Raw genomic sequence first — 17,993 nt, forward strand, 5'->3', positions numbered from 1 at the left:
TCAGTGTTAAATTTCCGGAGAGTTACGTAGGAGTATGTTCTTTCTCTCAGGAGATTTCATGCAGAAGTACTTAGGGGTGAACTGTCAGGATAGGTGCAGTTTATTTTCACATGGTTCAGCCAGAACAACACAGAGAGAAGTGGGAGAGCAAATATGGCAAAATGTTAACAACCGATGAATCTAAGTAAAGGGTATGGGGTGGTATTTGTACTTGTGTTTCTACTTTTCTGAAGGTTTGAATGTTTTCAAATGAAATATAGGGCAAAAGTAGTTAACACTGAAATAAAGGCAGATTTCAAGAAACGTTTCTACTGTATTGTGAGCCTAAAAATGAAAAGCTCCAGTGAGTGGTAAGTAGGCAAGTTGAGGCAAACCGTGTTACCTTTTGTCTTTTCTTAGCAGTGGAAAGCCAGGAAGCCACAGAATAAAACAAAGACTGTTTTGTGTGGGAGATGAACTCATTTATCAGCCGCATTCAGACTGGAGAGGCAGAGGGAAAGATCAGACTGTTTAAGTTTCTTTTCTCCACCCCTATTCTATCGCTCTGATTAACCCTATAGTTACTTCCTGATGCTTATAAGAAGAGAAGGCAGCCCCACCTAAAATGCTAATATAGCCAGGATTCCAGCATGTTGCCACGCATACAGCATCTTTGAACTAGAAGCCATCGTTACTTTTGCTTTTCTGGCAAATACTCTTAGTTTAAATAAGTACAGAATTTAAGAATCTATCTTTAAAAGTAATATTTAAAGTCAGATAATTTGCCAAATAAAAGAAGTGATGTTTAAAAAAATTCCTTACAAATTCATCTAGAGAGTAACAAAATACATCTTTTACATAAAAGTGTTGCTGGGAAGTGTTTGGGTTGCGAATGTGTAATTTGGAAAGTTATTACACTTGTTACAGACACTTTTATGGACCCAGGAAAATTTTACACAAGGCAGGTTCAACCTGTTTGTCAATCTGCTGTTCCTCCCGGAACCCAAAGGAGTCCATAGGGCCTGGGTGCAATAGTTGGCCAGAGCTGACTTAGAATCTGGGCTCCTTCATTGATTTACTCTTTGGCTCATCCCTAATGTTAACTATTTGTGTCTTCTTGCTTTATTTCCCTGATGAGTCTTGGCTAGTTTTATCAATGTTGTTGATTTTCTCAAAGAACCAATGTTGATTTCATTGCTTTTCTCTATTGTATCTTCTGTTTCTGTTTTATTGATTTCCATCCTGATCTTTATCATTTTTGTTCTTCTGCTTCCTTTGGATTTCATTTGCTCTTCAATTTCTAGTTTCTTAAGGTGGGGGTGAGGGGTCATTGACTGGAAGACTTCCTTCTTTTCTCATATAGATATTTAGTGCTATAATTACCTTCTGAGTACTGCTTTAGCAAAATCCCACACATTTTGATATGTTATATTTTCATTTTAATTACGTTCAAAATACTTTCTAAATGCCCTTTTGATTTCTTCTTTGATTCATGTGTTATTTAGAAATGTGTGTTTAGTTTTCAAATATTTGGGGATTTTCTAGAGATCCTTCGGTTGTTGATTTTTTTTTTATGCCTATTTATTTTGAGAGAGAGAGAGAGAGCTCACAGCGGGGAGGGGCAGAGAGAGAGAAAGAGAGAGAGAATCCTAGGCAGGCTCTGTGCTGTCAGTGTGGAGTCTAACACGGGACTCAAACCCACGAACCATGAGATTATGGCCTGAGCCAAAATCAAGAGTCAGATGCTTACCTGACTGAGCCATCCAGGTGCCCCAACAGTTAATTATCCTTTAAATATATTTAAGTTATAAGAAATAAAGCCTTCTATGCTTACCTGGGTAGTTATCATTTCCAGTGCTCTTAATTCTTTGTATAGATGCAGGTTTACATCTGGTATCATTTTCCTTCTGTCTGAAGGACTTCCTTCAACATTTTGTAGAGAGAGCTACTGGTGATGAAATCTTTTAGCCTTTGTATGTCGGGAAAAGTCTTTGTTTTTTGAAAGATATTTTTACTGGGTATAGAAATGTAAGCTGACAGTTTTTGTCTGTCAGTACTTTAAAGTTGTTGCTCCATGGGTGCCTGGGTGGCTCAATCATTTAAGCCTCCAACTCTTGATTTTGGCTCAGGTCATGATCTCGCAGTTTGTGAGTTTGAGCCCCACATTGGGCTCCACACTGACAGTACGAAGCCTGCTTGGGATTCTCTTTCTGTCCCTCCCCTGCTTACACACGTGCTCTGTCTCCCTCCCTCTCTCTCTTGAAATAAATAAACTTAAAAAAAATTAAAAATAAACAATAAAAAATAAAGTTGTTGCTCCAATGTCCTCTGGCTTGTATTGTTTCTGACAAGAAATTTTCTATCATTTTTATCTTTTCTATCGTTTTTATCTTTTTTTCTGTTTAAAACTTTTCCCTCCCCCCATGGCTGCTTTTAAGATTTTTTTTCTTTATCACTGTTTTTAAGCAATTTGATTATGATGTACATTGGTATGCTTTTCTTCAAGTCTCTTTTGCTCAGAGTTCATTGAGCCCCTAGGATCTGTGGGTTGATCATCATCTTCAAGTTTGGAAAATATTCAACCATTATATATTCAAATATTTTTCTGTCCCCCACCTTCTACACACATTGCTTGAGAGAAACTTCAATTACGTGAAGTTGTCCCACAGCTCAGTGATGCTCTGTTCATTTTGTTTCAGCCTTTTAAAAAAAATCTGTGTTTAATTTTAGTTTCTATTACTATATCTTCAAGTTCACTAATTTTTTCTTCTCTAATATGTAATTTGCTGTCAATCATGTCAGGAATATTTTTCAGACATTGTAATTTTCATTTCTAGAAATTTTATTTTGTTCTTTTTCATATTTTCCATGGTGCAACAAATGTGTTCAGTCTTTAGCTCCTTGGACATAGGAATATAGATTAATAACTTTTTCAGGGACTCCTGGGGGGCTCTTTTGGTTAAGCATCTGACTCTTAGTCTTGGCTCAGGTCATGATCCCAGGGACATGGGATCGAGCCCCTGCTTAGGGCTCTGTTCTGATAGTAAGGATCCTGCTTGGGATTCTCTCTTCCTCTCTCTCAAAATAAGTAAACATTTTTTTTTAAATAACTTTTTTAAAAAAAGATTAGTAGCTGTTTTAATGTTTTTGTCAACAAATTCTGTAATCTCTATAATTACTAGGTTGGTTTAGATTGATTTGTTTTTCTTCTTACTAGAGGTTGTATTTTCCTGCTTCTTTGCATGCCTGGTAATTTTTTATTAGATGCCACATATGGTGGATTTTACCTTGTTGGGTGCTGGATATATTTGTATTTCTATAAATATTCTTGAACTTTGTTTGAGCATGAGGTTGAGTTACTTGGAAATAGTTTGATCCCTTTGGGATTTGCTTTTAAGCTTTGCTAGGTGAGCTCAGAGCTATGTTTAGTCTAGGGCTAATATTTCCCTACCACCGAGGCATTCTCAGTATTCTAGCCAATGCTCCCTTAATTATAAAGTTTTCCACTCTGGCTGGTGGGAATTGGAACTATTACTGGCTCTGTCTGAGCAATAGTTTTTATATCTTTCTACATAGTTCTTTGCCTAGCCTTGGGTAGTTTCCTCAGACACATGCACTGATCAGCACTCAGCAGAAGACTCTAGGAAGACCCTCCTCAGTTCATTGCTCTTCTTCCTGTGTGTGTAGCTCTCTCCTCTCCATTACCCTACCCTAGTTGCCTTGGCTTCTGTAGATTGCCAGCTCTGTCTCTCCAACTAAGGGACACCACTGGCTTCTGCCTGGGTTACCCTTCCCTACACCATGTCTGGAAATTTCTTCAAGGTAGTTACCCAGGGCAACCTTAGGGTTCACTGTTCTCTGTTGCCTAGTATCCAATCTCTTGAAAGCCATTGTTTCATATATTTTGTCTAGTTTTTTTAGTTGTTTCAGCTGGGAAAGTACATCTATTATTCCATATTGGTCAAATGTGGAAGTCCACCATGACTTTTTAAAAAATGTTTATTTATTTATTTTTGAGACAGGGAGAGCAAGCAGGGGAGGGACAGAGAGACAGAAGGAAAAAGAGAATCCCAAGCAGGCTCTGCAATATCAGTGCAGAGCCAAATGCGGGGCTCAATCTCACAAACTGTGAGATCATGACCTGAGCCAAAATCAAGAGTCAGATGCTCAACTGACTGAGCCACATAGGTGCCCTGGTCCAACACAACTTTTAATTGGGCAAAATCCAAAGTAAACATTTAATAACCCATAGTGCTTAAGGGCTTTAATATTATTAATAATTAATTCCCTAATGTATACCAGTTGCTTTACACATATTTTCATTTAATCTAGTGTTTATGAGTATTAACAAGCTCTCCAACTGGTGGAGTTGGTAACATGAAACCCATACTCTGCATGTTTTAGGAAGAGTAGACTTCATTTGTTTATTTTATCTGTCACCAATAGGCATTTCTTTAGCACCTACCAGGTGTGACATAAATATAAATAAGTCAGATCTTAAGTTTGGCCCTTAGATGTAGACATGTAAATATATTTTTCAATATCATATGGTAAGTGCAATAATAAAATAGGGTGCTTTAGAACCATAGTGAGGAGTCACCCAGCTGAGGGGCATATGGGAAGGTGGTGATAGGTAAAGGGTGTCTTAAAAGATGAGTGGCAGGTCATTAAGGAAGTAAGAGGATAAATATATTCCAAAACAGGGAGTCTTAAAACAATATGACACACCGGAGCTGAAAACAGTATGCAGGAGGCCGAGGATGGCCACAAATGAGGTTGAGAGGTAGGCAGAGTTAGAGCAAGGAGGGCCTTGGATGCCACCCTAAGGATCTGAGATGATTCTGAAAGCAATGAGGAACCACGTGGGGCTTTAACAGCTGAGTCAGCAGGCTACTGGGGCGGGGGGTGTAAATTTCGGATGCCCCTTCCAATTCTCAGCAGAAAAACGAATTAAGATCTCATGGAAAGAGTCCGCAGAGGAAGAGTTGATAATATGACATTGAGAAGGGGTAGTAGGGATGAAGAGACTGGGTTGAGAAATGCTTAGGAGATACTTTATGTCAAATTTGGTGACCCGCCAAAGTGGGGAGGGTGGGAAACGGATTCCTGGTTTGGGTGGGAGGTGGTGTCTTGAACTGAGATAGGATATTTAGAAAGAGAAGGGATAGAGCTAGGGGTCAAAGTAAGTTCAGTTCTGGATAGTCCAATGGAAATATTTTGCAGACTCTGCATCTGTCATTGCTGATGACAGAATATATTGAAATAAATCATTTCGATAAGTAAGATTATTTTAAATAAGATTGCATCTTACCCACTTGCATAACTCAAAGTCAAATGGCAGAACTATGTCTTATTTGTTACTGTATTCTCAGAGCTGGCTACCCTGCCTGGGGATCTGGGGGAGATTGGCCCTGAAGCACAGGTGATTGGGAAGCCATCGATGGATGAGATCGCACAGGGAGACTGAGAAGAGCAATGACACACAAGAAAGAGATGTTCACGCCTTGGGGTGAGAATTTGAGAAATGTGAGATCTGGTTGCCTTGGGTCATCGATGGGCCCTGTGAAATACCATCTAGATACAGCTGAGCTGCTTTGTCAGTGGTTTTGATTTTTGGTTTTGCCCTCATGTATTTTTCAGATTAACACAAAGGCTTTTACTGATTATGCAGAAATCCTTTTGATCCATCGCTTGACTAGCTTTGCTTGGAAGAAAAGTTGTAAGAAATGGGTGGGTGTGAGGGTAGGAGTTGGAGGGTGGTTAACACAGAGGCAGAAAGCTATTGGAAGCATTTGGGGGTGTGGCTGTAGTTGCACCCTCTGGGGCTATGGGAAGTAAGTCAGATTTTGAAATTACAATGGCAGTAGGGAAACGATTACATAGGTCAGTGTTCTATTGTACAAATATCTCTACTCTGCTTAAATTAAGAGCTATAACTGAATTATTTTTAGAAATATGCAGTCTACTTAACAGAATTCCAAATTTTCTGGTATTCATATGTGTTAAGAGACCACATATTTGATAATATGACTCAGAACAACAATATTTTAAAGAATACAGTATCATTTCAAATAAAGAGCAATAATGGATGATATATTTCAGTTTTAGGGCCACAAGCAATCCACCTGCCACCACTTTCTCTTGCCAATCCTGTTGCCCATTACCACCAACACACAAACCAGCTGCATCAAATAGGTCACTCAAGTTGCAGACCTTTAAGTGATCCTTTAAAGCCTCCTCAAGATGGATTTAATCAACTGTCCCTACTGGTCTTCCTTCTTCTCCAACTAAGGTGATGCATCCTTGACTAGGATTTGGTCTTAACCTTCCAGAACAGGCTTTCTGAGTCAAGTTCTAGAGTTTGAATGGAATGCACAGCAAGTGTTTCTCTGTTTTTTTCCAGTCCTGTTAGTCAAGAGGATAATTTAATACCTGTACCATCTGTTCCTTATTTTGCAAGCACAATCTGATAGATGGATTGGGAGGAGTGATGAAATACTGGGTTTCACATTGAGTGAAGGAGAAAGAGAAACTGGGGGCCAGGAAGGGGAAGGAGAGAGAGGGTGAACTTGGAGTCATGTGAAATACAGTGGGATTGAGCTCTCTGAATCTAACATAGATCAAAGCACGCACAAAGGAGTTTCATGGTAAATAGTTAGGAGTATAGATTTACATACCTTTTCAAATTAAGGTCTAAGATCAGTATTTAAGTTTCGAAGAAACCCACACACATTAAAGCATATGGGAAAAAGCAGATTCCTGCACACCTGGAGTCAGCTATTGTTACAAGTGGTAGGTGCTACTGTAATTATTTCTTGTGTTGTAACTTCTGTTCATTCAAGCCTCCGATAGCTTTTTAAGATGAGGTGGGAGAATTCTGTAGCTGGTGGACTATTTCCACGGACCCGGGCAATTCTCTAACTAATTAAGAAAGGATGAGGGCCCTTGGGTTAAATTTCAGTTAAGAATTTCCCCGCCCCACTAACTCCGTTTGAAGTATCCATTCTGTCTTTCAAAAGAATAGAAGGCAACTATTGTTTAATAAACATCAGTGAAGCAATAAAAAAGGCACATAACAAAAGCATCCCAGGGAGAGGGGGGTTATCACCCGCTATTCCTACCTAGATCAAGGGAGCACAGTGATATCACCAAGTATTTTCCAAACTTGCCTGATCAAAGCATCACAAATGGTGGACATTGATTCACAAGCTCTTTACTTTTAGAGATTGAGATTCAGGACATCTGTGGGGACATGGGGTGAAGGGGATGGTAGAAGACTGAAACCTATAACTTTACCAAGTGCTTTTTGTGTGTCTTAAGAATGGGCAAGTTTGCAGATCGCTGATATGATCAATGAAGAGCTCATTGGTGGCTCTTCTCAGAGACACCACATCTTATCAGGGTTTAGTAATTCCTAATCTAACCAGTTAATCACTGCAGTGACATTTTTGTCTAGTGGCTTTCTAATGAAGCATACTGAACTTGCCAAGGACAGAGTAAAATATTTTTTCGCATGTGTTAGAAAACCAGAAAGAGTTGAGTACAAGATATTAATCAAACATGGTGTGTGTGTGTGTGTGTGTGTGTGTGTGTGTGTGTGTCGTTCCAAGTTTCTAGTGGACTTTGGTAAACATTTTTTTGACATACCAATGTCCTCATCTGCAAAATTGGGCTAATAATGCCAACTTCAGAGGGTTTCCATGAGGACTGAAGGGAAGAGCATCTGTAAACCACTTAGCACAGTGCTTGGCACGTAGTAAGCATTTCATGAAAACTTATTATCGCTATTGTCAGTTATATACTAGGATTTAAATCTTTATGATCAAATGATATTATGACTAAAAGTTTGCCTTAAATTTTCATACTTTTTATAAGTTATATCTTCAGACAACTTAGTTCTGTGCCATCACATGCGATTTTACCCAAATGGAATTTTTCTAGAATGCCTAAAACTGCTTTATTATTTCATAATTCTCAGAGCTACAAATCCTGCAGATGTCTTGTTTGATCTGTACAATTGAAAAAAATGAATCAGTTCTAACATTCGTGCATCTAGAGATTACACAAAAATCTAGATTTCCAGGTTTTCTGAGGAAAACGAGACATTTAAGCACATGGGCCCTTTGTTCTCCTGTTGGAGAACCTGCTGGCATTGAGTACGGCTGCCCCTTTGAATGGGGCACACATGCTCTTGCCTGTCCCCTAATTTATATGACTCACCTGGCCCTTGTAGGCATCTGAGTTTGTCATCTCTGCACCCAGGATGGTGTCTTATTTTCTCATACATCTGCGGATCGTCAGCTCTCAGACTGGTTAGTAGGTCATGAGTGGACAGATGGGAAAAACAGCAACTTAACTGTCCCTCACACCAACAGACTGTTTCAGCCTGTCAAGCCTGCACACTCCCAGCTGAATATGCATGGGTCCCGGTTTCCATGATGCCCCCAAAGCTCCTGAACACAGTCTGCCCCCAGCCGGGCACCCAAGGTCAACTTCCACTCCTGTCCAATTCCACCTTCCTTTGCCAGCCCTGTTTCACTCTTCTCCAGCTGACCCAGCTGCATCCCACCCCACTCTGCAAACCTGCCTTATGTTGCCCCACTCGGGGCCTCTGCCCTCCTTCTGTACCCCTTACGCAAAAGGCTACCCGTCTTTCGAATCCACCTTGATAGTCCTTGCTTTGTAAGTAAGAATGACAGTATCCTGTAAGGCCTAAGCACGTGCCCTAATTCTGCCCCTGGGTGTACAGGTCTCTGCCCCCTCCCCACCACCCCCCCCCCCCCAGCACTCCCCAGCAGAAACCACGTCACGGTCATCAGGGTATCACCGAGATGGAGTTCCTGACATATTGCAAGGTATGCTCTCAATATTTAAATACAGGAACACATTTCCATTTTAAGGAGGAAATGCTTCTAATTAATAGTCTGTTTCCTCATCCTACTACAACATGAAACCTTATTTTTCATCAAATAGTGTTTCAGCCCTCCTGATAAAGCTCAACCGAACATTAGCCTTTATCATATCATTTACCTAGTGTCTGAGAGTATTAATTCTTTAACTGAGAAATGGGGATAATACAACCTCTGTGGTCAGAAGGATTCAGTGAGTTAGCTGCAGATAAAGTGCTTAGCGCAGCAAACATGAAGGGCGTGGCTATTATTACTATGTAGAAACCCACCTAGTATTTAGAAGCCAGTTTAGAAGTGTCTTCCTTCATTCTATTTTTCTAAAATACTTCTTAGAAGAAAGCAGGTGGAAGATTATAGTTTGTGTGCCTGGCTAAAGAAGTGCATTTTGCTCAATAAAATAAAGCAAAGTAAAAGGTTATTTAAAATATCAGTGGTTCAGGCAATAGTAGCTTTCTTAAAGGTATGCTTCTATAGCCACCACGGTGATGCTTGATTCAGCAAAAAGATCACCAATCAGTGTGCAAACTGGTGGGCAAAAGTGTGTTGAACAGGATATTGATAGTCTCACAATTTCAACCCAGAGAGTATTTATTAATCCCAAAGAGAGAAAGCTCCTTTTCCATTGGAGAAATTTGGTGGATGTCACTTAAACTAAGTGGTCAAAATTACCATCACAAAAGCAAAACCATAACTCACATGCAGTATGATTTGTAAAAGCCAAAAATAAAAACAAAAACAAAAAAATAGAAATAAAAAAATTACCATCACCATTATGGGTCAGATAGACCCTTCTGAAGTGATGTAATAAGGAGATAACATCACCTACATAATATACTTGCAAAAAAAAAAAAAAATTAACCTGACTCTACCAATGAGAAACCAACCAGAGAAATCCAGAGACATTAATAAATATAGCACATAGGCCTTGATCAGATCCTCTTTAGGAAAAATGAGCACAGCCACAAAGATCCTTATCGGGATGACCAGTGACGTTTGGATACATGCTGCAGATTAGATAATAAAAACAGGGCAAAAGGCAACTGTGACTCAATTATATGTTCAATGACCAGCTCTTTCCTGAAGATTCCGGGAATCTGTTATAAAGCCTCGCAGTGTGAAAATTACATGTATAGGTTTGCTGCATTGGATTGGATTAGAGGATTAGAGTTTTTGTACAAAGAATGTGCTTCTGGGTTGCAGTTGTATAAATGGGTATAAGAACTCAGCGAAGAATGTAGATGCTAATCACACCCACCATGCAGTGCAGTGTTTGTGGGTTGTCTACGAACTGCACAGACAGTGCTGGGGAAAAGTTCCCGGATGACAACCAGCAGGACAAAGTCCCAAAGCAGGGCGCTTGCTTTATTTCGAGCTTGCAGGAAATGTTGCCTAATGCGAATGGATTGCTGGGAAAATCAGAGTGCGATTTCATTGTCCTTTTGGTACGGCAGCGGGGATGAGCAGGCAGCTGGCGGGAGCGTCCCTGGCTGTCTGGCGTGAGACAGTGCCGTATTAGCCTCAAATACGGGGAAATCAACCAACCATGTGCAAGACTGGCTGGCAGTCATTAGACACATCCAGTGTTTGGGCCTCTGTGTTTCAGGGGGTGATAGGAGCATTAACAGCTTACTTTTAGTTTCAGAAGCCAGAGATATTTTCATTACTGGTATCCTCAGGCATAGACTTTTTAATTTAAAAAAAAGAAAGTAAGTTCAGGATGGAAATCGCCTATCACTACAGGAATGTCTTTGCAGCAGAAACACATTATGGTTTACCTGTCAATCTCACCATCGTGCCGGCTTTATTGTGTCTGGACTGGGGAAGCAGCAGCAGGGAAGACAGGTGAGGCGGGGTACACAGAAGGGCCTCTGGAATCGCTAATACCTCAGAAAAGCTGAAGGCTTAATTCCAAAGTGGTTTTGAGACTTCAGGTTTCTTATCTCTTGGGGCTAATAAGAAAGCGACCATTCTGGCTTAGAACTTCCCTACTTCCTCCAAAGCCATAATGTCCCACTTTTTGGATTTTTTTGGACAGGTGTTATGGTAGATTCAAGTTGGCTACAAATTCTGTCGTCACTCTCCCCAGCAGGGGGTAGATTTTATTCCCCCCCCCCCCCCCCCCCTTTGAATCTGGGCTCTCTGTTGAGCCAAGAGACTGTGCCAGAGGTGCACTGAGCAATTCCAGGCCTGGCCTTTCAGAGCACTGAGCTTCCGCTTCCTCCCTCTTAGAACACTTTTGCCAGCAGCAGGGGACCCTCCCTCTTAGACCCCAGCTCCCATGCTGGGACGGGGTCAAGCACATGGCACGGAGGTCCTGAGCCAGTATGGACTGGCAACTCATGGGAAAGCCACGTAGGACAGACATTTCAGCCCAATCTTGCCCCGTGACACCCTCGTCACCCCCTGCCGCAGAAGCAGGCCAGCAAAGGGTAGGCTGCTCAAGAGAACCGCAGAATCGTGACAGAGAATAAGATGTTGCCTTAGGCTGCAAACTTTCGGCGTGGTTTGCCCTGCAGCAACAGATACCTCAAATTTATAAACGAAAAGTTTCACGAGAAGGAAGATCATCTTGCTAACAAAGCACAGGTCAGAACACTTGCCGGGTGGGAACAGAACTGTTTCGAACACACGATAACATCCTTTATCTTTTAGTGGCTTTGACCTCAAAACCAGCCTCAGCTGATGTCTTCTGGTGTCCAACACAGAAAATTCAGAAAAAGAAAAATCTCATTCAAATACAGCTTCATCCTGACATGCGCGTTTCACACAGACCTTATTTTTTAAACAGAGTTTATTGTATTTAATACATTATAAAATTTGAAAAATTGTAGGAAAGCAGCAGACTCAAACTGGAGCAAGTCTAACAAGTAATAATTCTGGCCCCTTTGCAAAACTGATCAGTTTAAAAACAAAGTCATGTTCACATCTGTGAGGCGGGCAAAGAAGTGTGACTTCTGTACAAACTACATTTAAAATTTCATGTCTAATGTCTTTCGAATGCAGTGTGCTCGTGAAGAGTTTTTCTGAAGTCCTGCCCGTCCCGCCTAAACAGAGGACAGGAAACCTCCATCCTGCAAATAAACTCTATTCAAGGTGTTTTTTTTGTTTTGTTTTTTTTAAAAAAAAAAAAAAAAAAGGAAAAAGAAAGACAAAGGAAAAGGAAACAATGGATGGCTGTTGGCAATGAAAACCGTAAGGAGATGCGTCCTCACTGCTCATGGCTTGTTTATCGGTCAGAGGCCTTGGGAGGCCCAGGACACTTCACGGCCATCACAGCACCAACTGTAGCTACCACCTTTTTGAAACGTTTTTTTTTTCCTTTTTTTTTGCATTTCCTACCTTTTGACATATATATATATATTTATATATTTTTTTACACCTTGAGGATATCACTATTCCAATTGTTCCCATATGAATACAGGTGTGGTCTCTATTGGATATCAATGTGTCTGTTTATTCAATTTTAGGTCCAGGACTTGGTTTTGTTGTCCCAGCTGCACATAAATGTCCCTTTTTTGTTTGCGTTATTTGTTGTGTACGTTTTTTGTTTTTGTTTTTTCCTTTTTGCATAAGAAATCTGTCCGTTTAGTCCAGAGGCTCTTGCTTTATCCGGATGACAGAGGGCCCGCGGGGCGTCCGCCTCAGTTCCCGCCGCAGGACGTACTCGCTGAACTGGGACGAGTCCACTCCTCCTCCACAGGAGGCCACGATTTCAAATCCTCTCTGCTGCAACCTCTCGAGGACCTGCACAGGGCCAAGACAAGCATCTGGTTAGGGGGACACAGGTCCTCTGGCCACACGAACAGCCCAAAGAGGTGTCCTGAAGTTTGAGATCTTGTGCAGCCCTGGTCATTCTTACCCACCCCCCCGAGTCTCTCTGAGTTTCTGCTTTCAGAGGAAGGCCCTGCACTAAAGGGCAGGAGGGATGGAACGGTTGTGTCCAACACCCAAAATACGCCTTCACATGCTTGCCGCTCACGTGCCGGTTCATTGAATAGTTACAACCACCTTGCTTATTAATGGGTGGTCAGCCCATTTCATACCCGGGAAAACGGAGGCTCATAGCCTATAAGTGTGGGAACTGGATTTCCAGCTCAGCTCCATTTGGCCTCAGATGCCATGTTTCTTGTAACATGCAACACTCCCTTCTCTGCAAAAAGAGAGGGTTTACCTTTCAAATCTCATCACTAAAGTATCTTCTATGAGATGATAAATGATATGGCCAGACAATGATCTGATCTGAATCTACTCAGCCAGTGAGTCATTCTCAACCCATTCACTCTCAGCGCCACCACTGCTGAAGTCTGCCTGTACTAACTTCATATATTTCAGTTTGGAAGACGGATGTAATTTCAATGGCAGAACCAATGGATTGCTGAAGACAGTCGAGGTTTATCTACAAGTTTTCGAGTTTGTGGCATTTGAAATAGATTTATTGCCTTGGGTGCATTCAGGGAGGCAAGAGTAATTGCAATGGTTGGATGTTAGAAAACATATCCAAAATAAAGATATTCTAAACTTCTCATATAATAGTAACTTCTCATAAGCTCTTCAGTTTTGAAATCAAATACCTAGTGCCAGAAAGATCCCTGGGTTGGTCACCGACGTGTCCGATGGTCTTAAATGTAGGAGACAATTCCTATGCTCTTAGGCAAAAATACAGAAAGTTGATCTACAGCATTGTTTCCTTAGGAATCCAACAAACACTGGACTTGCAAATGTTCCCTGGGATTCTGGGTATAATTAAATTACTTCTACACCACTCTAAAGGCAAAATGACTCAATCATAACTTAAAAAAAATTCTGGTTTAAAATTTTGGGGGGAAATGAAGTGGGATGTTATTAACTTTTAAAATGTACTCAACATAAAGCAAACCCTTACTGTTTCCTCTTAAATTATTATTTTTTGGTTGTCTACTTTTATGTGGAATATAATTTGCTATTTTGCAAAAGAGCTAACTAGAGATTAGAAAACAATAGAGTGAACTTTTAGAAAACTACAACTTCTAATGCTGGCCAATTAAAAAAAAAAAAAAAAACCAAGGGGCGCCTGGTTGGCTCAGTTGGTTGAACATCTGACTTCAGCTCAGGTCATGATCTCACAGTTCGTGAGTTCAAGCCCCATGTCAGGCTCTGTGCTGACGGGGCAGAGCCTGGAGCCTGCTTTGAGTTCTGTGTCTCCCTTTCTCTCTACCCCTGCCCTGCTCACACACACACACTCTTTCTCTCTGTCTCAAAAACAAATAAACATTAAAAAAAATGTTTTTAATGAAAAAAAAACCCCAAGTCTTTATGAGAACAAAATGAACATTCTAACCCACAGTGCTCTTATTTCTGTAGATATATCCACAGTGCATATGCACACCAGTCAGCAAGGGACAGAACGAAGAAAACAATCCCTATGTTCAAAGTCAAGATGTGCTTTGGTGGTAGTTAAATAAAAAGGTGAGGACCCAAGAGCTAAGACTTCTCCAGCAGAGGCAGGAATGTAGCCTTTCAGCAAGAAAAACCCCAGTCTGCCTGGCCAAACCACTGCACCAGAAAGGATTCTTTGCCTTCACTGGGAGAGGAATTGAAAAGGTAGAAGCTGTGAGCAATAAAGAACCTAACTCTGATATTGTTTGTCTTGCAGTGATGGAAGGTTGCTAAACTGTTAAATGTGGAAATCCCCAAGCTTCCTCCCTAGGGGGATATCATATATGTAATATGATAATTATTCCATATGACCCAGCAGTACCTTGAATGTGCTCAAAGCTTCTTTCAAAGTAATGCAAACAGCTATGCTCCTTGGCCATTTCTTTTTAAACATCAATTTGTTAATAACAAAATTCCTTAAAGTTAGTGATCACTTGGGAATATTAAATCACTCCAGGGCTGGGCTGGAGGTATCAGGTCTTGTGTGTCTTATCCCAAAACCTGTGAATGCCTAGAGGACGGTGCCTATTTCTTGGTCGGTGGAGCAGGAAGCTGGAGTCATCGATTATGTCGTGGTCGTGTCATGGCTGTGTCACCGATGATGTTAATCCAGATGAAAATGTCCACATCTGATCAGACTTGAATGACTGGGAAACTTGTCAGGCATATGAATTTGTCCCACAGCCTGAGTGGTGGGGCTGGGGTTTTGTGTGAGAGATGGGGCCCTAGAGAAGCGATGCTGTCCCGGCTCTGATGGGCACTGCCTCCTCCCTCCATCTGGAGGGGGGCTGGGGCAGGGATCATGTGTAGGAGGCAAACGGCTTTCAGAGCTTCAATTAACACCGGGCCTTGCGGGTACACCTCTGGCCCCATCCAACCCAGCGGCCATCACACTGCCTGCCAGCGTGTGCCTTTCTCTAGCCCTCCCAAGACACAGCTCCTGCCAGCATCTCCTGTTGTTTTGTTCTCGGACGCCTGTTCGTAAATTTTAAAAATTGTAAGTAGTGGGGTGCCTGAGTGGCTCGGTCAGTTGAGCGTCTGAATTTGGTCATCATCTCATGGTTCATGAGTTCTAACGCAGAGCCTGCTTCGGATCCTCTGTCTCCCCCCCCCTCTCTCTGCCCCTCCCTCACTTGCTCTCTCTCTCTCTCAAAAATAAAATAAACATTTACAAAAATTATAAATAGTGGAACAATCTTCAAGAGGCAGAATGGTAGAGTGGGTGCTTCTAGTCTTTGAGCTGTGGGAGGGGTTTTATTGGGTCAATAAAGGCATGGGCCCACTCCAATTAAAAAGAGGTTGGGAGGGGGGTGCCTGGGTGGCTCAGATGGTTGGGCGTCCAACTTCGGCTCAGGTCATGATCTCGCTGGTTTGTGAGTTCGAGCTCCGCGTCGGGCTCTGTGCTGACAGCTCAGAGCCTGGAGCCTGCTTCGGATTCTGTGTCTCCCTTTCTCTCTACCCCTCCCCTGCTCACACTCTGTCTCTCTCTCACAAATAAATGAATTTTAAAAAAGGGGGTGGGTGGGAGAAACCCCAAGCCCTTATTCCATTGACTTCAAATCGTTTTGAGTGACCTAGACCTGGAGTTAAGACCCAGATGTGCGTCTGCTTTCTCATCAGCAAGAAAGGGGGGCTAACGGCGCTGACCCATGAAGACTGTTACAAGTAGACAAGGCACATACAACCCTTGGCACGGGGCTGCCACACATTAGTTACAATGATGAGCAGACCAACCAGCGTCTAAGGGACTCAGCACCTCACGTGTAAACCCACCTTCTGAATTCCACCTGTCTCCTCCCATAGACTTCTCCATCTCAGAAAACAGGAATCCCATCCATCCAGTTCCTGGGTCAAAAATCGTAGTCATCCTTGGCTTCTGTCTTAGAACCCACAGCCACTGTCAGAAACCTTGTTAGCTCTACTACGTTCCTGACATTCAGAATCGGACGCTTCTCAACTGTTGCTAACTGGTCCCTTTGCTTCCCTCTGCTGCCGGAGGATTCATGTTCGGAGCTGAGTTACATCATGCCACGCTTTTGCTCAAAATCCTCAAATGGCTTTTACTCACACAAGCAAATGAATGAAAACCAAAAGAAACCAAAAAAAAAAAAAAAACAAAAAAAAACAAACTCAGGGTGCTTCCCGCCGCCCAAGAGGCAATCCGTGATCTATTCCCAGCCACCTGCTGGCCTCGGGTCTCAGGACTCCCTGTCTCTTTCTTCAAGCTGCGTGGGCTCTCCTTGATACCCCTCCTCACACCATGCCGACTCCTACCTCGGGATCTTCACAACTTGCTGGGCCCTCTGCCTGGGACGCCCCGTCCCAGCTACACTCTCTTCTCACTACCTGACCACCATTTCTGTTGGTTACTGTTTGGCTCCCTCGTCTTTCCCAGAATGGAAGTTCCCTGAAAATACAGCTATTGTCTATTTCTTCGTCTCCTAGCGTTCCAGTGCTCACACGGGCACCAGCTTGTAATGTATGTTCAACAAATACCTGTGCAATGATTGAGTGCCCAGAGTGTGAACAGGCCTACCTACCCAGAAGTGATGCCACATGAGAGTTTCCCAGCTCTCTGGACGGAAGGCACTGTGTGAAGGCAAGGTTAAGTAACAGCATTAAGAGCGACATTCGATTCCACACGGTATATGACAAGGCTGTACCTGGACCGAGTTGAGGTGACAGTAGCCATTCAGTGGAAACCTAATGACGTGTGTCGAGTCATGATTCCAGCCTGCGTTGACAGAGTTACACATCACATCGCCGATCTCTGGAAACACTTCTTCTATCAAGGATTTGTCACCGCTGAGCGTGATCCTTTCTCCGAGGTCTGGGGCGACACGCACCACTAGGCACTCGCAGGGCCTTGAAAAGCGACCAGTTTCTCTGTCCTGCTTCCATCTTTCCATCTCCAACAACATGGGCTGAAGCTGAAAATATTTTGCCTCTTCATATAACAAAGTGTAGTCCTGGCAAAACAAACAAAAAAGGCGTTTCATAGCGCAAAATACAAACACGAAGCGCTGAAGATGTCCACAGGTAAGAGGTGATTTTTTTCCACCTCTGTTACTTTGATAATCAAATCTGCGTGTGAATTTTTCACTCACAACACAACTCCACGTGCATTCATTCATTCCTTCATTAATGCATTCAGCGATGATAAAAAGAGATAAGAGTATTAGGGGCCAGGCAGGCCCTCTTCTAAATGCTCCCCATAAATTAAACCCTGTAGCTCCCCCACCCCCCAACAGCCCTGTGGATTTGGAACCATTATTATTCCCACTGTGCAGATGAGAAAACGGAGGAGAAAGGCTGAAGCCACGACTTTTCTCTTTCAGTAAGGAGTGCCTCTGGGCATTTAAAATTCGTGTGGTGAGAATCCACTTTATGTCCTCCAGAAGGAGCCACATGTAGGTCACAGTGAGGGAGGCGCAGGCTCACTATTCACGGGAAGCCCACGCTCCCCGTCATCTTCGCTGGCAGCTTAGAATTCGTGGGAGGCAGGGGGCAGCACGAGGCGGGAGGGCGGCCGGAGATGGTGCCGGGTGGGCGCCTGCAGGGCACACGCGGGGCGCGGTTTTGACCTAAGCGTGGGTGCTGATCTGGGATGGTCTGGGGGAGGCGGAGGCACCGCCCTCGACGCTGCCATGCTCAAGGGACGGAGGCAGACATCAGTCCACGATCCCTGCC

General features: G+C 42.6%; 2 protein-coding genes across 5 annotated transcripts in view; one reads left to right on the forward strand and one right to left on the reverse strand.

The window, feature by feature from the left end:
• TAF4B (TATA-box binding protein associated factor 4b) overlaps positions 1 to 5,831 on the forward strand; it is a 178,949-nt gene extending 173,118 nt beyond the window's left edge. Inside the window, exon 15 of the mRNA XM_060613490.3 lies at positions 5,352 to 5,831. Coding sequence (XP_060469473.1) covers positions 5,352 to 5,405 — 54 coding nt within the window. The 3' untranslated portion in view covers positions 5,406 to 5,831. The remainder of the gene's footprint in view (positions 1 to 5,351) is intronic.
• Positions 5,832 to 11,661: 5,830 nt separating this feature from the next.
• Positions 11,662 to 17,993, reverse strand: part of KCTD1 (potassium channel tetramerization domain containing 1) — a 186,812-nt gene continuing 180,480 nt past the window's right edge. For 3 of the 4 annotated variants that reach the window (XM_060613496.3, XM_060613497.3, XM_060613494.3), the window contains exons 4-5: positions 16,967 to 17,272; positions 11,662 to 12,632 (exon numbers count right to left, since the gene is read on the reverse strand). In XM_060613496.3, the coding sequence (XP_060469479.1) occupies positions 12,474 to 12,632; positions 16,967 to 17,272 (465 nt within the window). In that variant the 3' untranslated portion in view covers positions 11,662 to 12,473. Of the gene's footprint in view, positions 12,633 to 16,966; positions 17,273 to 17,993 lie in introns of those variants that run through there. The other variant, XM_060613495.3, reaches the window with a different exon arrangement.

This window comes from Panthera onca, chromosome D3 (assembly GCF_046562875.1).
Source record: "Panthera onca isolate mPanOnc1 chromosome D3, mPanOnc1 haplotype 2, whole genome shotgun sequence".
Lineage (NCBI taxonomy): Eukaryota > Metazoa > Chordata > Mammalia > Carnivora > Felidae > Panthera > Panthera onca.